The 24957-nt window shown below is 33.0% G+C and overlaps 3 protein-coding genes across 4 annotated transcripts; 2 read left to right on the forward strand and 1 right to left on the reverse strand.

Moving 5' to 3' along the window:
• The first annotated feature begins 647 nt into the window (after nucleotides 1-647).
• LOC128216502 (proprotein convertase subtilisin/kexin type 7-like) lies at nucleotides 648-5867 on the forward strand. 2 transcript variants are annotated; one of them, XM_052923080.1, is made up of 12 exons: nucleotides 648-722; nucleotides 951-1061; nucleotides 1479-1616; nucleotides 2107-2204; nucleotides 2537-2625; nucleotides 2861-2984; nucleotides 3174-3398; nucleotides 3648-3745; nucleotides 3973-4079; nucleotides 4244-4367; nucleotides 4492-4805; nucleotides 5069-5867. In XM_052923080.1, the coding sequence occupies exons 7-12, from the start codon at nucleotides 3255-3257 to the stop codon at nucleotides 5431-5433; spliced, it is 1152 nt and encodes a 383-aa protein (XP_052779040.1). In that variant the 5' UTR covers nucleotides 648-722; nucleotides 951-1061; nucleotides 1479-1616; nucleotides 2107-2204; nucleotides 2537-2625; nucleotides 2861-2984; nucleotides 3174-3254; the 3' UTR covers nucleotides 5434-5867. The 2 variants fall into 2 exon arrangements, with proteins under 2 accessions (XP_052779040.1, XP_052779041.1); XM_052923081.1 differs by lacking the exons at nucleotides 648-722; nucleotides 951-1061; nucleotides 1479-1616 and having other exon boundaries at nucleotides 2072-2204.
• A 1105-nt stretch (nucleotides 5868-6972) lies between these two features.
• LOC128216503 (proprotein convertase subtilisin/kexin type 5-like) lies at nucleotides 6973-23564 on the forward strand. The gene is made up of 10 exons (XM_052923082.1): nucleotides 6973-7120; nucleotides 10132-10227; nucleotides 11447-11554; nucleotides 11762-11899; nucleotides 12102-12196; nucleotides 18501-18621; nucleotides 18894-19558; nucleotides 22614-22711; nucleotides 23008-23105; nucleotides 23514-23564. The coding sequence occupies exons 1-6, from the start codon at nucleotides 7010-7012 to the stop codon at nucleotides 18598-18600; spliced, it is 648 nt and encodes a 215-aa protein (XP_052779042.1). The 5' UTR covers nucleotides 6973-7009; the 3' UTR covers nucleotides 18601-18621; nucleotides 18894-19558; nucleotides 22614-22711; nucleotides 23008-23105; nucleotides 23514-23564.
• On the reverse strand, nucleotides 14246-20716 carry LOC128216501 (endoprotease aex-5-like). The gene is made up of 13 exons (XM_052923079.1): nucleotides 20394-20716; nucleotides 19750-19845; nucleotides 19412-19522; nucleotides 18879-19016; nucleotides 18336-18433; nucleotides 17917-18005; nucleotides 17486-17682; nucleotides 17115-17339; nucleotides 16764-16861; nucleotides 16430-16536; nucleotides 16143-16266; nucleotides 15701-16014; nucleotides 14246-15435 (listed from the first exon to the last, which is right to left on the reverse strand). Exons 1-13 carry the CDS (start codon nucleotides 20565-20567, stop codon nucleotides 15137-15139), a joined length of 2070 nt encoding a protein of 689 aa, XP_052779039.1. The 5' UTR covers nucleotides 20568-20716; the 3' UTR covers nucleotides 14246-15136.
• Nucleotides 23565-24957: the final 1393 nt, after the last annotated feature.

The following is a 24957-nucleotide window of genomic DNA, read 5'->3' on the forward strand; positions in this document are numbered from 1 at the left end:
TATTTATTGTGAAGTTACAGATAGATCTGTTGACATGTCATTTGATTTAAGAACTATGATGAATTTATTTCAATTGTTTTGGATTCAGTGCTTTATTTTGAGCACTCATACTTCGCGATTCATAATCAATAATGATATAGATCTCTTTTAGATATTAAGAAATTACTTCCGTAAACATTGTCCCTCATTGATATCGATATGCTACAAATTCATGTATGTGCATGCATTGTGTATGATATTTCAATACAGATCCATGCAAACAATACAATACAAACATTTTTATATCCCTCAGGTCATACATACCTGACAACATGAAGACATATAAAACAGATCAATACTGCCAAATATTATTAACAATGTATAGTTTGAACATAGATCAACATATTATAAGTTTATACATATAACCAAAGCATACATATATTTATAATTTTACAAAATGTACGTTGATAATATTAAAAGCATTTGCGATGCGATTTCTACGTATAAGTTTGTTAGAGCCTTTCAGAACAGACACTATTGTCCGCTGTTCGATTGTTTTATCAAATCATTCGTATATAAAATCATTCTTTTAAACGTAGCTCTAAGGATGAAATACTATAATGTCTGTTCTAAATTATAACTTTCAGATTGCTTCAAACATTTACATTTTTGAGTCAAATGCAACAAGAAAAAGTGAAGCTGACAACATGCTGCACACTTTCATGGAACTGTTTTCAAACCAGGTATTACTCGTACTGTAATGGCATTTATATTTTTGTATTATTTCTTTACTATCATATGATAATTTTGAATGCAAAAACAAGCCTGACTATATATATGTCCATGATTAATTTGCCGATAATTAAATTTGGGTTGCACAATTACAAATGTTAACAGTTGTGTATGCTGTTTAACCATTAAAACTCATATTGACCTGTAGACAATGTCCAAATTTCATTTGTCTGCTTCAGATTGTAGAGGCAGAACCATACAGTATATCAGGCATCCAACATAGACCACCAACACCATACCTTTCTAAAAAGAAAAAGCTAGTATATAAAAGAAGCTTGGAAAAATCAACGGTAGGTACTGTCAGAGTTGAGAAGCAAATGCAAACGATACACGAACAAACAGAACACATACGTAATTGGAGCTTGACTAGATTTATGCATTTTTTTGACATATTAGATCAACCTTTCATATCAAAACACAACAAATCGCAACTTTTGCGACTTGTCTGTTCAAATGGATTAAGAGGGGGAAATGGATAGAACAAGAACAAAACATAAGTCTAAATTTAAGGGACCAAGAACACAACTTGAAGGACTTATATAAAATGACTGTATACGACAGGACAACAATGCAATGAAACTCCACATGTTTTGCAACAGAATTATACATTGGGGCCACAGCCTTTGCAAATTTAATGAAAACGCGTATACTTAAATTTAAAAACAGACTCAATTTTATCCGGAATAATGGCAATCTTTTATTTTCAGTTGTTTCAATCTTGTCCAGCATATTACGACCCAGATGTTGAGAGGGCATGGAGTTTGGGATTCACAGGAAAGGGGGTCACTGTCGCCATCGTGGACACAGGAGTTTATATCAACCATCCAGACCTGAAACGGAATATTGTACATATAGTATAACTTTTCACACTTGGGGTATGTTTTTCACATTAAGAGATACTTGGAAATGGCTGCACATCCATTAAAATGTTTGTATACTGTCCCTGGATATGAAAGTGTTTAAACATATGTTTAAATGATCCTAGTTCACTTAAGGGAAAAAAACCTTTGATACAAAGCATCATTTCGTTCTATAGTTTGAGAAAGTATATTTAATCATTTGAAAGTTACTTCCTTTATTGAACTAAATATACAGGTAGTCTAACTTCGTACGTTAGGTAAAAGTGTTCGACTACATATATTGGTTTTGTTTTATAATACAAAACAATATTCCTTCGTTTTTTGTTTTTTTTGTGGTTTTTTGCAGTTGTTTTTGTTCTTGTTGTTGTTGTTGTTGTTGTTGTAACACTAGTTGCAGTCATTTATAGTTCTGAGAAAGTAATAATTGTTTGTCACGAGCACAATGGTTTTGTGTTTTCACATTGTATATTTTCAGAATAAGGCACTTTCGTTTAGTTTTGTAAATGAGGACAACACAGGTCACGTGGAACCTCAGCGATCTCATAATTATCATGAATACAACACATATACAAAGTAAGAACATAAAGCTGCTTGTACAGCATAAATCATAGCTAGAGAGTAATTCACCTAAGGTATTACAGAGCTTGTCCATGTATTTTTCATTTTAGTTTTATTATGTGATTTGAGTTAATATGTAGATCTTTCCAATCAGCCGCGTAATAATTTAAAGTTTAGATGTACCTCCTGATAAGTACTAAAAAGGTAATTAAAATAAACAACTTAAACGGTATAATCATTGGTGTGCCAAGTTAAGTTCAAGACCATAAAACGTAAAAATGTCGTGGATTTAAACATTGACTACGAGAACATACTGTTCGGACATTTTAAATGGCTAAACACTTCAGTCATGGAACTTTGGCAGCTGGAATTGTCGGAGCAGAGATGGGAAACAATGTGTGTTTTGCGGGGGTAGCTTTCAATTCATCTGTTGTAGGTCAGTCGAATTCATGAGAATAATGATCAAGGTATAATTGGACAAATGGATTCTAACTTTTCAATATTTTTGTTGATTCGTAAAATAAACAAAGCACGTGTAAATAGCAATAATATCACAAAAAAGATCAATGCAAACAAAGGATTTCAGACATTGTTTCAATTGGATAAAGTAAATATGTAAACTATTTATTAATGCTTTAAGTCATTCCATTTTTTTTACTTGTCGAGCTTAGCACTTAAGGTTTTTCACACGGACCAACAGGAACTACAATGGACGGGATTGAGGTTTCCTCTTTTTAACAATGAGAAGATACCGGCTGCTCTTGAACACAAGAGGGATGTCATCGACATTTACTCGTGTAGTTTCAATTTGGATAACCCTTTTACCGCCAACGCCATTGAATTTATACCGCAATCCCTTCGTTGAACCTACCTCAATCAAATACTGTTGAGAGTTTCCTTCAAATGCATGCTATTGCTAAGAATAGTTATCAATAGTTATTGTAAAATGTACTTCTTTACACATACACATATTCAATATTGTAGGGAAGACAAGGAATAGGCAGTATTTTTGTATTTTCTGCTGGAAATTACTTTGGACAGAACACGAAAATTCATGATTGCAACATGGAGTTTTATGCCAGCAGTATTTATACTATTACCATAGCAAGTGTCGGAAGGCATGGGAAGAGACCTAAATACGTAAGGCCAGGAGCATGCATTCTGGCTGCTACCTTCGGAGATTTCCGCACGTGGTCAGGAGATATATTGGTATGTGCTCAATTAGTAAAATCTAAAAAGTGTATGCTATAACGTTATATGCTTCATATTATATAGCTTTCATTATACTAAATAACTGTAGTTATATTCAATATTTTTATTAAAAAAATGTAAAAAAACAATTGACTGTTCAAATGTTTAATATTGAAATTATAAATCTCGAGTTTAATTAAAATAAGAGACTCATGTGCTTATAGAAGATTCTAAAATCGATTTCTGATTATGAATTCACAAAACTAGAAATCAACAAGCAATTGGGACTCATGCGCGATATTTCAAGGAACATCAGCGGCAGCTGCGAGAGCTTCTGGAATGATAGCCATTATGTTGGAAGCCAAGTATGTTTAGTCAGTGAAGTTCTCATGTTTTATCTTTTGAGCGAATTTTTTTACTTTACACTGCTGGTATTTTTTTTTAATAACGGGATAGTAGAAATGAGATTATATATAATGGAAATATAAAAAATGACATGCTGGTGTCCAAACTCCGTCAGAATGTGTGTTTTTTTCTGATATATAGTATGATATCTATGGAATATGTATTTTTTGTTTTATACCCATTGAAGCCCAAGGCTAACTTGCAGAGACGTTCAGTACATTATCGTCCTCACATCGTCTTTAGAGAACGTGAAACGATATGGAAACTCGGTGCAAAATGCAGCTGGATTAAAATGTAGGGCTTTATAGTATAGTATTACATACATCACCGTTTTGTTTTGTTCTTCTTTTTTTAATATTACTTGTTAAAATAAGTATATATATGTACGTCTATACTCATCTGCTCGATGTGAGATATAAAAATGATTATATCATTTTTTAACTCGTATCTGATTTCAGTTGACAAGTATTTCGGTTTTGGATTGATGAACGCAACTGCAATGGTTTTGAAGGCGCGTGTATGGATTCCAGTCGCCAGGCAGCTTAGTTATACAACCATTTTCAATAAAGACTCGGATAAGGTGTACGTGCATATGCCATCGTGTATTTATCGAAGCTCAGTGCTTTAATAGCATGTGAAGTTCTGTAAGATGGATATTGACAACTGAAATTTAAAAGTAACTTACTAACGAGTTCCTCTTTTTCAGATTCACCAGTGTTGTCAGTGCCAACACCAGTGTTCCACCGTTGAACGAATCGTTATATCCTAAATTACTTGAACAAGTTGCAGTATTCGTTGACATTGAGATTAGCAATACCAAAGTTGAAGATATCGATATAGTTCTAAAATCACCTTCCAAGACTTTGAGTTACCTTTTGTCTCATAAGAATTTAAATACCACAAAAACAAAATCACTCGATGGACCTGCAATGGTACAGTGGACCTTTACCTCTGTACATTTTTGGGGAGAATTTCTGAATGGAGAATGGAAAATATTTTTTAAAACGAACAAAGAACAAGGTTATACTTGTTAATTAATATTTATGTTTGCTTAAAATTGCGTAGTACAAATAGATTTACTAAATTGGTTTGTGTTTTTAAATACGAAGGTCCATGCGAAATGATATAGTCTGTAATTTAAAAAAACACCATATTGACACATACTAGTCAACTGTTTGATCAGCAAAATGTTTGAACACAATTTCGGTTGTTTAAATAGTATGTTATACATTAAAAGAAACGATGTTTTCAATATTCTTTACAATAGTTGAACTTTATTTCAGAATCGTTGTTTACAATACGAAATATATCAATTTCCTTTTACGGAGTGAGTGATCTGAAGGAAGCAAGTCCCAGTGATATTTCTGACGAATCTGATATTGATGACATAGCGGAAAAGGTGTGTGAATTTGCTGGTGAACAATATGAAGAAATCAAACGTAACCCAGATTTTGTTATTGTCGCTGTTGGATGGATTGTAGGAATTGTACCATTATTAGGCCTTTTGATATGGTGTTACGTAAACAGGTTCTCCAGAAGACCTATACGTGGTGACAACCAGGAACATCCGGAGGAGGAGCTGAGACTTCAGCAGTTAGAAGAGCCAAGTGTGGCAAGCGATGATAAGGTTTTAGGATTAATTTTGTAAAGCATTGAGTTTCGCAGTGTGATATGTTGTTACTTCAATGACGATATATCGAGGATATGCAATCGTGAAGAGTTTTGAATGAACAGTAGAAGGGAATGAACATATATACATACTGCTTAATCAAGATGTTTTGTTTAAACATGAATGTTGTTTGATACAAGCAGTATAGATAACCGATTACACAAAATGCATTTGAAGTTTGAAAATTCATTTATGTGAAACGGTTAGCGTTTTCATCGATTACAGCCAAACAAAGATATTCGTTGTTATCAATCGGATTAGAGATGTTAAAGACAGTTGACTATTCAGTGAAATGCCTTTATTTGTTAAACAAGTTGTTGATGGCTGGTTACGAACTTATACTTTGCACTGTCTTTGTGTTTTGGCTGCCATGATCTATATACCTTAATCTTGTTTATATGATAAATAAAGGATGCTACACACAGAATGCTTTTGCAATGCTTATAAATGGGTTTCTTTTCTAATTTATGCTGATGCAAACCCAAATAGTTGAAAAACAGACAGATACTGTTGTTGTCATTATATTACACAGCATGATCCTGTTGTCTTGCAATTTTCGAAGGTTGAATTAAATCTTTCAATTTGTGAATGTTGAGCTATCGTCTTTTGCTTGAATCGACTAATTTCGAAAAAGAACGCGATCCTCCTCCTTTCCGTTAACAAGCATGTCAGTTTTAGTTTGTATTCAGTGTTGTTAAAAAATAAGCACCAAAAGGCATGATCAAAACATCTGTATTGCAATATACAGTTTAAACAATTACATTTTGATTTACACTTTCATCAACTTGAATGCTAAAAAGCATGAACAGATGACAACAACAAATTATACTGATGAGACAGTTGTGAATACGACATTAATTACGTATGTTTATAGATTAAGACATTTGAAATCGTCTTACTACTAGTATATTTTATAACACACATATAGAGTTTCCCTTTGTTTAAGAATGCGTGTGCGACCAAAGTGTGGCTATGTTCTCGACCGGAAAGTATTTTCGTTTTTGTTGCGACTTAAATGTTATCGATATTAAATATTCAGTAATATGGCTTTGTTTACTTTTTAGGTATTTAAAAAAAATGTTAATATCATTCAAATAGAAAACACTACAAAACACATCGTTTCTTCACATCACATGTGTCCTCTTCAATCCTTCCACAAAGGATCATACCATTTTTGTTCTACCGTGCCGACGTTCTTAATACTACTCGTATAATAGAGATAGGTTCTCTTTCCGACAGGGACTCGGAGCTTACAGACTGACCAACTATAAGTTTTGTTCCACTACAGTGTGGCCGTAGTTAAAAACGAAAATACAGACATATTAGCTATTGCTGAATGGATACAATGTGTTCACTATTAAATATTATGTCTGGGTGGTTTTATACATCGTTACATATTTTGGTATACTGATAAAAAAGTCCGAAATAGCTATAAATAGATAGATAGGGTGATACAATCACTTAACACAAATAACGGGACGTGCAAACAGTTATCAAAATGAAGGCGCACGTGATATTAACCACTTTAATTATTCTAAATGTTATTGGAATACTTATGTCCCTAAATGTTAACAAATATAAAGTTAAATTTGCTTTTGAAATAGTGGAAAACCTTGCAGAGATTAAGTTTAAATCGGGTGATTTTGGATTTAAATATTTAAAACAGGTAAGTGAACACAGGTTTATAAATTGACATCCACAGAGTGTTAAGTTTAACATGCAAAACATATGATTGGGGCTAGTTTATTTAGATTATGTATCTGTTGGCACTTAAACTATTTAAAGCTGCACTCTCACAGATTGTTGGTAGCCAATGTTTGCGTAAAAGTCTGGAAAACAGTGATATTAGACTGCTAGTTAAAAGCAGATCGCAATTTTCATATTAACATTCAAATATTGATGTTCTATTGCTAAACGCATTACTATCGTATTAAGATTAAAGAAAAAAAAAATCGAAAATTTTCCAAACAGTTGAGATCTGTGATATCGTGAGTTATCTTTTTTGACTGAATTGAAGGCATTGGTGCCAAAAACACCTGATTCTGAGACAAAAGAAAAAGAAAAAGCGGTCAAACTGTCAATCTGTGAGAGTGAAGAACAAGACTTTAAACGTCAAAAAAGATAATGACAGTGACATATATTTAAAATAACAAAAGGTAAAGAAAATTGTGACGGCAGCCGCTAACAGTACTTCGTTTTGCCTGAATTGTGTTGACAACTAAACATTCATTGGTCATGCGCAGTTTTTTTTAGCTAGGGTGCGTTTTTATGGGAAATACGCAGTCAGTCGTTTTGTGTGCGCTCGAAGAACATTGGTGCGTTTAGTTCTGCCGAGAATAATAGTGTTTCATGCGCTCACAGAACATTTCAATTGGTTCTGTGAGAAAAAAAAACTTTATTCAATGAGTTTAATTCCCAAAACGGTACAATCTATGTGTTAATTCTTAAATGATTTTAATTCAAATGCTGAATTCGTAGAACGCAATTTATGCACGTCTTTTGTAATTTCTTATAATAATGAAAGGTATCTAATATAAAGTAAGTATTTTTATAATTATTTCTTTCAGTCCGACATAGACTATTGTAGTACATAATAAAACGATCAAACTACATTGTGGTCTTCAGTCTTAAGTCACTCGTTTTAACGGCATTCGATATCGAGCCGTTACAAAAATAATTAAAGAGAACAAATATAATTAATCCAGTGCCAGGCTCATTGGTTTCGTGAAAAAAATGTTGGCCAGAGGACTCCATTTGTTTCGAAAACAACATCTTGTCTTATCGTTATATATGGTTCGTTTCAGCATTTCAGATCGGATATGTGCATTAACTGTGAAAATGAAATTAGAAACGTTTCAAGATTATTAACAGATCTTCAGCATAAGATGCAAAGAAATTCAACAACAAAATTGATTTACTTAAGCTTACTTCCTTGTTTTGTTTATATGTTTGTGCATGCATTGTACATAAATTGTATTTAAAATTTTTAAATGTACAAATTTTAAAATTTAAACAAGACTCGTCTTAGAAATTTTAAATAATTTGAAAACGAACGTATAATGATGTATGATTAATCAGTGTGATATATGCTTGTTGATAAAGATACTTTCGATAGTACTTAAACTTCTGTTTGAAAACTATACAATAGCAGTTATATATTTAGTCGTGTCATTGAATTCATGACGAAAGTGTTTTGTTTTTTTTGTATTTTATTTTCAATTCCACCTCATCGCTGTTTTCGTAAGTTATGGTATAACGACCCAGCATCGTTCTTAAATAATATACAGAAACACATAATTTAGAGTATGTCTTATAATAATGACTATCCATGATCATAGTTTTTTTTTCTTTTCTTTTTAAACTAGACGTATGTTAGACTAAGAGGAATTTCTGTCAAAAATACGTTGAACATACGCTTTTAATTCACTTAATTGTTTACATTTGAAAGAATTGACACACTCTATCATATTCATTTGCCTAGTTAAAAGTTGATTTAAGGCGAAATTTCCCATGGCACGCAGTACCGTGGCTGTTATTCCCTCTGTCTGACATTCAGAACTCCTCGGCCATTTTTATCAAAGCAACCTCGGATGTATGCCGGTACATCAGTTGAAGTAGTCGATTTTTTTTAATTATATCATTAATTAAATGAAGTGTTTTAGAGTTGTATTTATTGATCAAAGTTTAAATTGATTGCCATTGAAGTGTATTATTGCAAACATTACTAAGATTCCCAAGAGTTAAGTCATAAAGTTAAACTGCTAAATAGAATTACTACACGATATACTTTCAGCGGACGTAAACGTACCACTTTTTGAGTATGTGAACCCTCCAAATACAACTGCGGTTGTTTTCGATAAAAGTAGACCCGAATGTCTGTTTAATGGAGAGTGCGATGCACTTACTAAAACATGTCAACACAACGTTTAAATGTTGAATATCCAGGGACTCATTGTATATTTGGGGCACTGACCGAAAAAAGGAAGCCCAAGGAAAGTGTCATTGTTTATTGAAAGTTATATTTTTACAAATATTTTTACCACTGTCAAAAATGATGTTGTTTTGTACAAATAATTGTTTCAAACATTAATTTAAACACTTTTGAACATATCCACGGATATTTTTAATATTCATTTGCTGTCATTCAAGATTATTAAACTGTTTAAGGGACTGTACACCAGATTGACACCAAAACAAGTTTTTTTCTGTTACGAATCTCATGACATTTGTTTCATAAATTGTTTCACTCTTAAATATCATAATTGTAAAAAAATGCCATACTGTAAATAATCGAGTCGGAGACCGGGTTCGAACATGTGTCGTTAAAAATGGCAGTCCAGTGTTGTACCCACTGTGTTACGAAGGCTTTTCCTACACAATTGGAATATTTAAGCTATATACCTTACTTGGTAATATCACGTGATGACATCGACTAGCCAATCACGCATAAGGAATGAATTCTACTAGGTAGACATACCAAAATTATTTGTAACGTTTTCTGATCCTGCACTACGACCTAAATTCAAACAAGATATATTTCTTCTGACATCATCAACACTCAAAGGTAGATTTTATAAATAAAACAACACTTTCTTTTGTTATATAATATAGTTTCATTGACATATATAACATCAAAATACTTGTTGCTTTAAAATGGTCACACTTATTCTTTTCCAGATCGCGAGCAATTTTCATGTGTTTGAGGCAAACACAACAGCTTTATGGCGAGCAGATCAACTTTCACGAGCGTTCAGAGAACACTTTTCAAGCGAGGTCAAAATGTTTAACATGAAAACATTAATTTGCCTCATTGAACACAAATATAATCTATTGTATTCAAAAATTAAAGGTCAAGAACTCAATTCTTTATTCAGTTTAATGAAATGATAAAGAAGTTTCGATAATGGTAATCTTACTTGTGTAACCGAACCTCAACGAGTGGTGGTAAGCCGCACGGGCGGTTACAAGAACCCTCAGGTTCGACACAGGGCAAAGGCAGGGAGGTTAGGTGTGAAAAACAACTGAGATTGGGGTTTTTATATACACAATCTATTCAAGATTTTAAGTTCATTATTTATATTAAAATGTAAATAACACAGTAAAACAAAACAACTATGAAGCTAACAAATGTCTAGCTACACCTGGCTGCTTAGGCAAGCCATAATGCAACGTTATGTTGTAAGGTTGAAACAATTCTGTCGAGTGCCAAATATTGACAAACACAGTTTAAAAAGCTAATCTCCAAGTAATTTATTTTTAACTATCAAAAATCAGAAAACTTTCACATTTCATTTTAATACAATAATCAAGTTTTAAATTGAAATACCTATATGATAAATGTGAGTGGCCCACAGGGAAACCACACACTACCTTGACAGAGTCCAAGAATGTAAAAATGGTGAAGGTACCGTCAGAGGACAGATAACTTACAGGTACTAATTCAGTCAGTCTTTAATAGAAAGAAAAAAATCCAAGTATGGTTTATAAAATATGAATATTAATACAATTAGCACAGTTTAATTTGGTTATAAAATTAACCAAAAGACAAACCTAAACAACTGTAAAACAAGCCTATAGGTTCGTAATTATAGAACATTTTAATGATATAATTTATTCCAAACAAGCTACTTAAAGAAATCTATTTCATATTTAATTTAATAATAAACACCCTTCCCAATGAATCATTTACGAACAAAATGGAACTAACCAGATTTGCATATACAGTTATTAACTGAAAGCAGACAGTAAACTCTAAATATAAAATCATATGACAAAGTATAACTTAAACTTTAAATGAAATTGAAAGCAGTATACATTGTAAATCATACTTATTATAATCCAAATAAAAGTACTGAACTTCTTTAGCACGGCAAAATGTAGTTACATGTACACAACAGTCTACACTATAGACTTCCGTCAGAGTGATTTGGTAGAACCCGTTACATTTGTATATCAAATTCAATAATGACATGTCCTTTTAAATTTCTTACAGATTTCGGCTGCTGAACCATACTATGAATCCGAAGTTCCCAGTAGACCACCGACCCCTTACCGTGAAAGGAACAGGAGCAGAAACAGAAGAGACATTCGTATATCTCAAGTAAGAAACTTTTTAATTTTAAGTCTAGGAGGATACAAAAAGAGTAATTAGGTATATGTATATTCAATTGTAGAACACAGCTGCCGAATGTCATAAGAAACCTTACACCCCATTTAGCTATGGAACAAGTGAACCATTATTAAAGACATGATTTAAGTATGATTATATTCATGCACTTTTATTCATTAGTCTTACTTCATGTTTCAGTTGTATAAATCCTGTGCGGTATATTACGACCCGGATGTAGAGGAGGCTTGGAGGTTTGGGTATACAGGGAAGAATGTCACTGTTGCAGTCGTTGATACTGGTGTCTACGTCGACCATCCAGACCTACGAATGAATGTTGTAAGTAAAAGCCTTCTGTCGGGAGGAAGGTTTACAAAACGCCCTATTTTCTAATAACTGTTTATGTTGTTAGTATAAAACCCGACCTTCATGTTTCCACAAACAGCCCCATACAAATATCTACAATTTGGCTAGCTAAAATTGCACCAAGGCTATAAATAATGTATAGATGATTATCTGCTTCAACGTTGTTTTTTTTCAGAACATCGAACTCTCACATAGCTTTGTCGGTTTCAACTCAAGCGCCGTAAAGCCTGACACCCTCTTCAGTTACAAAGAATTAAATGAACTTACAGAGTAAGAGGTCAACATTAATACTTTCTTGATTCATAAGAAAAACCGTTCTGCCCAGTGTTCCTTGCTTCATTTTATGAAATAATAATTGTTAATTTAAAAAAAAGTATATTGGAAATATTAGTGGCAAACATATGCTAATATAGATGTAAATGACACGACTAAATATATAACTGCTATTTTATAGTGTTCAAACATAAGTTTAAGTGCTATCGAAAGTATCTTTATCAACAAGCATATATCACACTGATTAATCATACATCATTATACGTTCGTTTTCAAATTATTTAAAATTTCTAAGACGAGCCTTGAGTAAATTTTAAATCGATGTGTACATTAAAATACAATTTATGAACAATGCATGCACAAACATATAAAAACAAGGAAGTAAGCTTTAGTAAATCAAAGAAGATCTGTTAATAATCTTGAAACGTTCTAATTTCATTTTCACAGTTAATTCACATATCCGATCTGAAATGCTAAAACGAACCATATAGGATGAAAATACATTATGTTGTTTTCGAAACAAATGGCGTCTTCTCGCCTTTTTTCACGAACCCAATGAGCCTGGCACTGGATTAATTATATTTTGTTCTCTTTAATTATTTTTTTGTAACGGCTCGGCCGATATCGAATGCCGTTAAAACGAGCGACTTAAGACTGTAGACCACAATGTAGTTTGATCGTTTTATTATGTACTACAATAGTATATGTCGGACTGAAAGAAATAATTATAAAAAATACTTTATATGAGATAACTTTCACTATGATTATAAGAAATTACAAAAGTCGTGCATAAATTGCGTTCTACGAATTCAGCATTTGAATTAAAATCATTTAAGAATTAACACATAGAATGTACCGTTTTGGAAATTAAACTCATTGAATAAAGTTTTTTTTCACAGAACCAATTGAAATGTTCTGTGAGCGCATGAAACACTATTATTCTCGGCAGAACTAAACGGAATGTTCTTCGAGCGCACAAAAAACGACTGACTGCGTATTTCCCAAAAAACGCACCCTAGCTAAAAACTTGCGCATGACCAATAAATGGTAAGTTGTAAACTAATTTAGGCAGAACAAAATCCTGTTAGCGGCTGCCGTCACAATTTTCTTAACCTGTTGTTATTTTAAATATAAGTCACTGTTAATGTTTAAATGTTATAACTTGAAAAGTTCAGGTATTTCAGCTAAAACTTTTTTTTTTGCTATGTCTACATTATGTTCTATGGACGTTTAAAGTCTTGTTCTTCACTCTCACAGATTGACAGTTTGACCGCTTCTTCTTCTTCCTTTGTCTCAGAATCAGCTGGTTTTGGCACCAATGCCTTTAATTCAGTCAAAAAAGATAACCTACGATATAACAGATCTCAACTGTTTGGAAAACTTTCGATTATTTTTTCTCTAATCTTAATACGATAGTAACGCGTTTAGCAATAAATATCAATTTTTGAATGTAAATATGACAATTGCGATCTGCTTCTTACTAGTAGTCTAATATCACTGTTTTCCAGACATTTACACAAACATTGGCTACCATCAATCTGTGAGAGTGCAGCTTTAAACAGTTGTAAATGCCAACAAATACATAATCTAAATAAACTAGCCCCATTCAGATGGGTTGAATGTAAAACTTAACACTCAGTGGATATCAATTTATAAACCTGTGTTCACTTACCTGTTTTAAATATTTAAATCCAAAATCACCCGAATTAAACTTTATCTCTTCAAAGTTGTCCACTATTTCAAAAGCGAATTTAACTTTATATTTGTTAACGTTTAGGGATATAAGTAATCCAATAACATTTAGAATAATTAAAGTAGTAAGTATCATGTGCGCCTTCATTTTGAATACTGTTTGCACGTCCCGTTATTTGTGTTAAGTGATTATATCACCCTATCTATCTATCTATAGATATTTTGGATTTTTTTATCAGTATATCAAAATATGTAACAATGTATAAACAACAGTATCTGTCTGTTATCAACTATTTGGGTTTGCATCAGCATAAATTAGAAAAGAAACCTATTTATAAGCATTGCAAAAGCATCCTGCGTGTAGCATCCTTTATTTATCATATAAACAAGAGTAAGGTATATAGATTATGGCAGCCAGAACACAAAGACAGTGCAAAGTATAAGTTCGTAACCAGCCATCAACAAGTTGTTTAACAAATAAAGGCATTTCACTGAATAGTCAACTGTCTTCAACATCTCCAATCCGATTGATAACAACAAATATCGTTGTTTGGTTTTAACCGATGAAAACGCTTAACGTTACAATATACTCCGTCATAAATGAATTTTCAAACTTCAAATGCATCTTGTGCTAACAGAAGTCTTTACTGCTTGTGTCAAACAACATTCCTGTTAAAACAAAATATCATGATAAAGCAGTATGTATATATGTTCATTCCCTTCTACTGTTCATTCAAAACTCTTCACGATCGCATATCCTCGACATACAACATATCACACCGCGAAACTCAATGCTTTACAAAAATAATCTCGATCCCATAAAACTATGATAATATCCATGTCATCATTTTCAGTGATGTGCTCTGTCCGAATTCCGTAAGCCAAATACTTACAAATGTTTATAACTTAGCCATCATGCTTGATGCAAGATGGCCCATGACTGACCATTGCATGGACAGCAATACATTACTATGTAGATTCACCCTTCTGTGTTTTGGAAGTACTCATCTATTGTCGACTCTATAAAAGCATACTAATAATTTGACAAAAATACTGCGATAAATCCATTTTGTATGTATGCTTGTGTTTTACGTGCGAAACTGTTCATTTAATATCCGCTTTAAACCCCACATAGATTTCCTCTAATCATTCGCTGACTGTTCCAATATAGGTTTTATTTCCCCATATATGAGCCACTCTTGGCTCTTCTCTCTGCTGAAGTCAAAGCTCCTCCTCCGAAAGTTCCTAGTTGTCACCACGTATAGGTCTTGTACATGGCCCTTTTAAGCAACACCATATCAAGAGGCATGTTAACGAAGAAATTCCTACAATCCACCCAATAGCGACAGTAGCAGACTGTGGATTACGTTTGATTTCTTCATATTTTTCATCAGCGAATTCAAACACCTCTTCCGCCAAGTCAAAAATCTCAGATTTGTTTGAAATATCACTTGGATCGATATACGAATAAATGGTACTTGCTTCCTTCAGATCACTCACTCCGTAAAAGGAAATTGATATATTTCGTATTGTAAACAGCGATTCTGAAATATAGTTCAACTGTTATAAAATATATTGTACACATCGTTTCTTTTATTGTATAACATATAATATTGACAACCGCAATTGTGTTAAAACATGTTGCTGATAGAACTGTTGACTTGTATCTATAAATAGGGTGTTTTTGTAAATTACAGAATATATCATTTCGCATGGATCTTTTCATTTTAAACCATAAACCAATTTAGTAAATCTATTTGTACTACTCAATTTTAAGCAAACGTAAATATTCATATTAACAAGTATTACCTTGTTCTTGGTTCTTTTTAAAAAATATTTTCCATTCTCCAGTCAGAAGTTCTCCCCAAAAATGTACAGAGGTAAAGGTCCAGTGTATCATTGCAGGTCCATTAAGTGATTTTGTTTCTGTGGTATTTGATTTCTTATGAGACAAAAGGTAACTCAAAGTCTTGGAAGGTGATTTTAGAACTATATCGATATCTTCAACTTTGGTATTGCTAATCTCAATGTCAACGAATACTGCAACTTGTTCAAGTAATTTAGGATATAACGATTCTTTCAACGGTGGAACACTGGTTTTGGAACTGACAATACTGGTGAATCTGAAATAGAGGAACTCGTTCATTAGTAAGTTACTTTTAAATTTCAGTTGTCAATATCCATCTTACAGAACTTCACATGCTTTTAAAGCACTGAGATTTGATAAATACACGATTGCATATACACGTACACCTTATCCGAGTCTTTATTGAAAATGGTTGTATAACTAAGCTGTCTTGCGACTGGAAACCATACACGCGCCTTCAAAACCATTGCAGTTGCGTTCATCAATCCAAAACCGAAATACTTGTCAACTGAAATCAGATACGAGTTAAAAAATAATATAATCATTTTTATATCTCACATCGAGCAGATGAGTATAGACGTACATATATATACTTATTTTAACAAGTAATATTAAAAAAAAAGAACAAAACAAAATGGTGATGTATGTAATACTATACTATGAAGCCCTACATTTTAATCCAGCTGCATTTTGCACCGAGTTTCCATATCGTTTCACGTTCTCTAAAGACGATGTGAGGACGATAATGTACTGAACGTCTCTGCAAGTTAGCCTTGGGCTTCAATGGGTATAAAACAAAAAATACATATTCCATAGATATCATACTATATATCAGAAAAAAACACACATTCTGACGGAGTTTGGACACCAGCATGTCATTTTTTTATATTTCCATTATATACAATCTCATTTCTACTATCCCGTTATTAAAAAAAATACCAGCAGTGTACAGTAAAAAAATTCCCTCAAAAGATAAAACATGAGAACTTCACTGACTAAACATACTTGGCTTCCAACATAATGGCAATCATTCCAGAAGCTCTCGCAGCGGCCGCTGAAGTTCCTTGAAATATCGCGCATGAGTCCCAATTGCTTGTTGATTTCTAGTTTTGTGAATTCAAAATCAGAAATCGATTTTAGAATCTTCTATAAGCACATGAGTCTCTTATTTTAATTAAACTCGAGATTTATAATTTCAATATTAAACATTTGAACAGTCAATTGTTTTTTTTTTTACATTTTTTTAATAAAAATACTGAATATAACTACAGTTATTTAGTATAATGAAAGCTATATAATATGAAGCATATAACGTTATAACACACACTTTTTAGATTTTACTAATTGAGCACATACCAATATATCTCCTGACCACGTGCGGAAATCTCCGAAGGTAGCAGCCAGAATGCATGCTCCTGGCCTTACGTATTTAGGTCTCTTCCCATGCCTTCCGACACTTGCTATGGTAATAGTATAAATACTGCTGGCATAAAACTCCATGTTGCGGTCATGAATTTTCGTGTTCTGTCCAAAGTTATTTCCAGCGGAAAATACAAAAATACTGCCTTTTCCTTGTCTTCCCTACAATATTGAATATGTGTATGTGTAAAGAAGCACATTTTACAATAACTATTGATAACTATTCTTAGCAATAGCATGCATTTGAAGGAAACTCTCAACAGTATTTGATTGAGGTAGGTTCAACGAAGGGATTGCGGTATAAATACCTTTTCAACCCCTCCTTTAAGAACTGTCTTGGATTCAATGGCGTTGGCTGTAAAAGGGTTATCCAGATTGAAACTACACGAGTAAATGTCGATGACATCCCTCTTGTGTCCAAGAGCAGCAGGGATCTTCTCATTGTTAAAAAGAATAAGCCTCAATCCCGTCAGTTCTAGTTGGTCCTTGTGAAAAACCTTAAGTGCTAACCACGACAAGTAAAGACAATGGAATGACTTTAAGCATTAATTATTAGTTAACATATTTACTTTATCCGATTGAAACACTGTCTGAAATCCTTCGTTTGCATTGATCTTTTTGCGAGATTATTGTTATTTACATGTGCTTTGTTCATTTTACGAATCAACAAAAGTATTGAAAAGTTATAGTTCGTTTGTTGAATTAATCCTTAATTATTATTCTCATGTATTCGACTGACCTACAACAGATGAATTGAAAGCTACCCCCGCAAAACACACATCGTTTCCCATCTCTGCTCCGACAATTCCAGCTGCCAAAGTTCCATGACTGAAGTGTTTAGCCATTTTGAAATGTCCGTATGTTCTCGAAGTCAATGTTTAAATCCATGACATTTTTACGTTTTATGGTCTTGAACTTGGCACACCAATGATTATAACGTTTAAGTTGTTTATTTTAATTACCTTTTTAGTACTTATCAGGAGGTGCATCTAAACTTTAAATTATTATGCGGCTGATTGGGAAAAAAACTACATTTTATCGCAAATCACATAATAATATAAAACTAAAATGAAAAATACAGGGACTAGCCCAGTAATATCTTAGGCGAATTACTTTCGAGCTTTGATTTATGCTGTACAAGCAACTTTATGTTCTTACTCTGTATATGTGTTGTATTCTGGATAATTATGAGATCGCTGAGGTTCCACGTGACCTGTGTTGTCCTCATTTACAAAACTAAACGAAAGTGCCTTATTCTGAAAATATACAATGTGAAAACATAAAAACCATTGTGCTTGTGACAAACAATTATTACTTTCTCAGAACTGTATCGGAAGAAGAAGAAGAAGAAGAAGAAGAAGAAGAAGAAGAAGAAGAAGAAGAAGTATTGTTTTGCACTATGAAACAAAACCAAAATATGTAGTCGAATACACTTTTACCTAACGTACGAATTGTGACCATCCGTTTTTAGTTCAATAAAAGAAGTAACCTTCAAATAATTAAGAATAATGTCTCAAATTATAGAACGAAAAGATGCTTTGTATCAAAGGTTTATTTCCTTCATTAAACTAGGATCATTTAAACATATGTTTAAACACTTTCATATCCAGGGACAGTATACTAACATTTTAATGGATGTGCAGCCATTTCCAAGTATCTCTTAATTAGAAATGAGAGTGTGAAAAGTTATGCTATACGTACAATATTCCGTTTCAGGTCTGGATGGTTGATATAAACTCCTGTGTCCACGATGGCGACAGTGACCCCCTTTCCTGTGAATCCCAAACTCCATGCCCTCTCAACATCTGGGTCGTAATATGCTGGACAAGATTTGAACAACTGAAAATAAAAGATTGCTATTAATCCGGATAACATTGAGTCTGTTTTTAAATTAAAATCTACGCGTGTTCATTGAATTTGCAAAGGCGGTAGCCCCAATGTATTACATTGTTGCACAGCATGTGGAGTTCCATTGCATTGATGTCCTGTCGTATACAGTCCTTCAAGTTATGTTCTTGGTCCATTAAATCTAGACTAGTGTTTGCCCTTGTTCTATCCATCCCCCTCTTAATTCAACAGACGAGTTGCAAAAGTTGCGATTTGTTGTGTTTTAATTTGAAAGGTTGATCTAATATGTCCCAAAAATGCATATATCTAGTCAAATTCCAATTACGTATGTGTTCTGTTTGTTCGTATATTGTTTGCATTTGCTTCTCAACTCTGACAGTACCTACCGTTGATTTTTCCAAGCTTCTTTTATATTTTAGCTTTTTCTTTTCAGAAGGGTATGGTGTTGGTGGTCTGTGTTGGATGCCTGATATACTATATGGTTCTGCCTCTACGATCTGAAGCAGCCAAAGAAAATTTTGACATGTCTACAGGTCAATATGAGTATTAATAGTTAAACAGCATACACAACTGTTAACAATTGTTATTGTGTAAGCCGAATTTAATTATCAACAAATTAATCATGGACATATATATAGTCAGGCATGTTTTTGCATTCAAAATTATCAAATGATAGGTAAGCGATAATGCAATAATATAAACGTCATTGCAGTATGATTAATACCTGGTTTGAAAAATGATCCCTGAAAGATTGCAGCATGTAGTCAGCTTCACCTTTTCTTGTTGCATTTGCCTCAAAAATGTAAATGTTTGAAGCAATCTGAAATTTATTATTTAGAACAGACATGACAGTATTTCATCCTTAGAGCTACGTTTAAAGGAATGATTTAATATAAGACTGATTTGATAGAACAATCGATCAGCGGACAATAATGTCTGCTCTGAAATGTTCTAACAAATTTACGTCGAAATCGCATCCCAAATGCTTTTAATAATATCAACGTACATTTTGTAAAATTATTGATATATTACTATGTATGCTTTGGTTATATGTATAAACAATTAACATGTGGATCAATGTTAAACATTCAATCTATACATTGTTATTAATATTTGGCAATATTGATCTATTTTATATGTCTTCATGTTGTCAGGTATGTATGACCTGAGGGATATAAAAATGTTTGTATTGTATTGTTTGCATGGATCTGTATTGAAATATCATACACGATGCATGCACATACATGAATTTGTAGCATGTCAATATCAATGAGGGACAATGTTTACGAAAGTAAATTCTTAATATCTAAAAGAGATCTATATCATTATTGATTGCGAATCGGGAAGTAAGACATTAAATTAAAATACCTTCTTTAAAAAAACAAATTTAAATCTTGAAGACTGTTGCAGAATGACCTCGAAAGTGTCGTTTATTTCCAATGAGTATCTTATTCCAAGTTCATCAGCACTAATGTTCAAAATAAAGCACTGAATCCAAAATAGATGAAATAAATTCATCATAATTCTTAAATCAAATGACATGTGAACAGATCAATCTGTAACTTCACAATAAATGTTATTAACTACCGGTTTGATACGCCATTTGCTAAGGTTTAATAAAATACACTGTTTAAAAGCTTTAAGTTATTTAATCTCAATATTTTGTAATCAATATCTCAGACCTCCATGTCTGGGTGTTTACCTTGCTGTATAAGGGTATATACAGCAATCGTAACAACTCGGCCATCTCCGGCAGCTTCGCGGTAGACCATATGTTTTTGATACTAGCCGAGGAGTTCCGATTGTATATATAGATCAAGTTTAACTTGTGTGGCTATATAGCGTACATTTAAATCAACACATCATTTTATTTATACTAAACCTTACATGATAACTATATTTTTGCAATCCTGACATACAAAATAACCAATTTTTTTTTTAAAATGTATTACACCGTTATAAAAAAGAGAATTTAATTTAGAAACGATTGAACTGTTGTTTTAAATAGATTCCATAGAAATATTGGTTTTCTCACGGGTCTTTTATCAGTACAATTTATATAAATGCAACACAAACGTATATTTCTGGCACTTACCAACCATTTAGACACGTTATAGTATGGCCGAGTATGTCTTCTACGTAGTTTTAAATTGAATTAAGTTTTAAATGATGCCAGTCTCTGTCGTAAAAGAACTTCATGTGGCGTTGAACTGTTGTCCATTGGTTTTGTATTAAATACAGCAATCTGTTTTTCCCATTTACACTCAATAGCAACTAGAAAGTTATACTCCGACATAGTTCCTTGTATGGTTCCCATCTGAAACATATTCTGTACCGCCGTTCCTGGCATATGGACTATGAAATTGTTTAATCATAGCTGGTTCTGTTGCTGTGAGCTCAATACTGTTCTCCTCTTTAGTTGTGTACGATCTAAGACTTGTGAATGTGCTTAAATTATTGCAAATAGGCCCTCCTTGTTTATAGGTCTTGGATTTATATCTGCATTCAAGTTCGTATCTGGCCACGGTGACTGAAACAATTAATTTCTATCATGTAACATAGTTCTTAAGTGTATTTGTATGGAAAACATTTATTGTGTCTCCGATCTTCATTTTGTAATCAATTTTGTTCAAAACTACAGTACCCTGAAGATGTCCCTTTAGTTGCAGAATCGATTTTTTTTATTCGTCGGTAACAAGAACAGATCTTTGGTACTTACAATTAAATTGCTTATCATAATGATGCTTGTATCCCTGTTGGGTCCCATAAAGACTCGCTTTAGCTATATGACAAATTTCTTCCGGATTATATCCCACCGGGAGGAGCTGCATGTGTCTTTTTATTTAATTTTCATAATATTATAAACTTCTAAACGAAAAAGTGCCAAAGACGTTTACGAATCACCATTATCTGACATGAGTCAAGACGGACAGCTGATAGGGAATCCGGTTAAATTCGGCCAGGCTACCATTTCGGCCTGGATCAATTCGGCCCACTTTTTGTATTTTGTATATGTTGTATTTTGGTATGAACAACCATCCAGACCTGAAACGGAATATAGTACGTATAGCATAACTTTTCACACTCTCATTTCTAATTAAGAGATACTTGGAAATGGCTGCACATCCATTAAAATGTTAGTATACTGTCCCTGGATATGAAAGTGTTTAAACATATGTTTAAATGATCCTAGTTTAATGAAGGAAATAAACCTTTGATACAAAGCATCTTTTCGTTCTATAATTTGAGACATTATTCTTAATTATTTGAAGGTTACTTCTTTTATTGAACTAAAAACGGATGGTCACAATTCGTACGTTAGGTAAAAGTGTATTCGACTACATATTTTGGTTTTGTTTCATAGTGCAAAACAACACTTCTTCTTCTTCTTCTTCTTCTGTTTCTGTTTCTTCTTCTTCTTCTTCTTCTTCTTCTTCTTCTTCTGTTTCTTCTTCTTCTTCTGTTTCTTCTTCTTCTTGTAACACCCTTTTTTGGAAAGTGTTGCAGAGAATTATACAGTTCTGAGAAAGTAATAATTGTTTGTCACAAGCACAATGGTTTTTATGTTTTCACATTGTATATTTTCAGAATAAGGCACTTTCGTTTAGTTTTGTAAATGAGGACAACACAGGTCACGTGGAACCTCAGCGATCTCATAATTATCCAGAATACAACACATATACAGAGTAAGAACATAAAGTTGCTTGTACAGCATAAATCAAAGCTCGAAAGTAATTCGCCTAAGATATTACTAGGCTTGTCCCTGTATTTTTCATTTTAGTTTTATATTATTATGTGATTTGCGATAAAATGTAGTTTTTTTCCCAATCAGCCGCATAATAATTTAAAGTTTAGATGCCCCTCCTGACTGTTCAAATGTTTAATATTGAAATTATAAATCTCGAGTTTAATTAAAATAAGAGACTCATGTGCTTATAGAAGATTCTAAAATCGATTTCTGATTTTGAATTCACAAAACTAGAAATCAACAAGCAATTGGGACTCATGCGCGATATTTCAAGGAACTTCAGCGGCCGCTGCGAGAGCTTCTGGAATGATTGCCATTATGTTGGAAGCCAAGTATGTTTAGTCAGTGAAGTTCTCATGTTTTATCTTTTGAGCGATTTTTTTTACTGTACACTGCTGGTATTTTTTTTAATAACGGGATAGTAGAAATGAGATTGTATATAATGGAAATATAAAAAATGACATGCTGGTGTCCAAACTCCGTCAGAATGTGTGTTTTTTTCTGATATATAGTATGATATCTATGGAATAAGTATTTTTTGTTTTATACCCATTGAAGCCCAAGGCTAACATGCGAAATGATATATTCTGTAAGTTAAAAAAACACCCCATTGACACATACTAGTCAACTGTTTGATCAGCAAAATGTTTGAACACAATTTCGGTTGTTTAAATGATATGTTATACATTAAAAGAAACGATGTTTTCAATATTCTTTACAATAGTTGAACTTTATTTCAGAATCGCTGTTTACAATACGAAATATATCAATTTCCTTTTACGGAGTGAGAGCTCTGAAGGAAGCAAGTACCATTTATTCGTATATCGATTCCAGTGTTATTTCTGACGAATCTGATATTTATGACATAGCGGAAAAGGTGTGTGAATTTGCTGGTGGACAATATGAAGAAATCAAACGTAACCCAAATTCTGTTACTGTCGCTGTTGGATGGATTGTAGGAATTTTACCATTATTAGGCATTATTAGGCATTTTGATATGGTGTTACGTAAACAGGTTCTTCAGAAGAGCTATACGTGATGACAACCAGGAACATCCGGAGGAGGAGCTGAGACTTCAGCAGTGAGAAAAGACAAGTGTGGCAAGCGATGATTAGGTTTATAGACATTCAGGAATTGAAAGAATACAGGCATGTAAATAAAAGCTATATTGGAACGGTCAGCGAATGATTAGAGGAAATATATGCGGGGTTTAAAGCGGATATTATATGAACAGTTTCTTACGTAATATACAAGCATACATACAAAATGGATTTATCGCAGTATGTTTGTCAAATTACTAGTATGCTGTTATAGAGTCGACAATAGATGAGTACTTCCACAACACAGAAGGGCAAATCTACATAGTAATGTATTGCTGTCCATGCAATGGTCAGTCATGGACCATCATGCATCAAGCATGATGGCTAAGTTATAAACATTGGTAAGTATTTGGCTTACGGGATTCGGACAGAGCACATCACTGAAAATGATGACATGGATATTATCATAGTTTTATGGGATCGAGGTTATTTTTGTAAAGCATTGAGTTTCGCAGTGTGATATGTTGTACGTCGAGGATATGCGATCCTTTGAGTTTTGAATGAAGGGAATGAACATATATATACATACTGCTTTATCAAGATATTTTGTTTTAACAGGAATGTTGTTTGACACAAGCAGTATAGACTACTGTTAGCACAAAATGCATTTGAAGTTTGAAAATTCATTTATGAAGGAGTATATTGTAACGTTCGGCGTTTTCATAGGTAATAACCAAACATCGATATTTGTTGTTATCACTAGGATTGGAGCTGTTGAAGACAGATGACTATTCAGTGAAATGCCTTTATTTGTTAAACAAGTAGTTCATGGCTGGTTACGAACATATACATTTGCACTGTCTTTGTCTTTTGGCTGTCATAATCTATATACCTTAATCTTGTTTATATAAAAAATAAAGGATGCTACACACAGAATGCTTTAGCAGTGCTTGTAAATGGGTTTCTTTTCTAATTTTGGCTGATGGCAATCCCAAACAGTTGACAGACAGATACTGTTGTTTTCATCATATTTCACAGTATTATGTTGTTGTCTTGCAATATTCGAAGGTTGAATTAAATCTTTCAATTTGTGAATGTTGAGCTATCGTCTTTTGCTTGAATCGTATAATGTCGAAAAGAACGA

The sequence above is a fragment of the Mya arenaria genome, chromosome 14 (assembly GCF_026914265.1).
Source record: "Mya arenaria isolate MELC-2E11 chromosome 14, ASM2691426v1".
NCBI classification, from domain to species: Eukaryota; Metazoa; Mollusca; class Bivalvia; order Myida; family Myidae; genus Mya; species Mya arenaria.

What these genes read in the sequence shown, in the direction of transcription:
- LOC128216501 (XM_052923079.1), bottom strand. Translation starts at nt 20,567, where the DNA reads ATGTCATTTGATTTAAGAATTATGATGAATTTATTTCATCTATTTTGG. An exon ending in GAAGCTTGGAAAAATCAACG is followed by an intron (nt 19,017 to 19,411) that starts GTAGGTACTGTC and finishes TTTTATTTTCAG; the next exon opens with TTGTTCAAATCTTGTCCAGC. An exon ending in TAAAAAGAACCAAGAACAAG is followed by an intron (nt 15,436 to 15,700) that starts GTAATACTTGTT and finishes ACTATATTTCAG; the next exon opens with AATCGCTGTTTACAATACGA.
- LOC128216502 (XM_052923080.1), top strand. Translation starts at nt 3,255, where the DNA reads ATGGAGTTTTATGCCAGCAGTATTTATACTATTACCATAGCAAGTGTC. An exon ending in CGTGGTCAGGAGATATATTG is followed by an intron (nt 3,399 to 3,647) that starts GTATGTGCTCAA and finishes TCACAAAACTAG; the next exon opens with AAATCAACAAGCAATTGGGA. An exon ending in AATAAAGACTCGGATAAGGT is followed by an intron (nt 4,368 to 4,491) that starts GTACGTGCATAT and finishes CCTCTTTTTCAG; the next exon opens with ATTCACCAGTGTTGTCAGTG.
- LOC128216503 (XM_052923082.1), top strand. Translation starts at nt 7,010, where the DNA reads ATGTCCCTAAATGTTAACAAATATAAAGTTAAATTTGCTTTTGAAATA. An exon ending in GATTTAAATATTTAAAACAG is followed by an intron (nt 7,121 to 10,131) that starts GTAAGTGAACAC and finishes ATTCTTTTCCAG; the next exon opens with ATCGCGAGCAATTTTCATGT. An exon ending in GAATTAAATGAACTTACAGA is followed by an intron (nt 12,197 to 18,500) that starts GTAAGAGGTCAA and finishes TTACTTTCTCAG; the next exon opens with AACTGTATCGGAAGAAGAAG.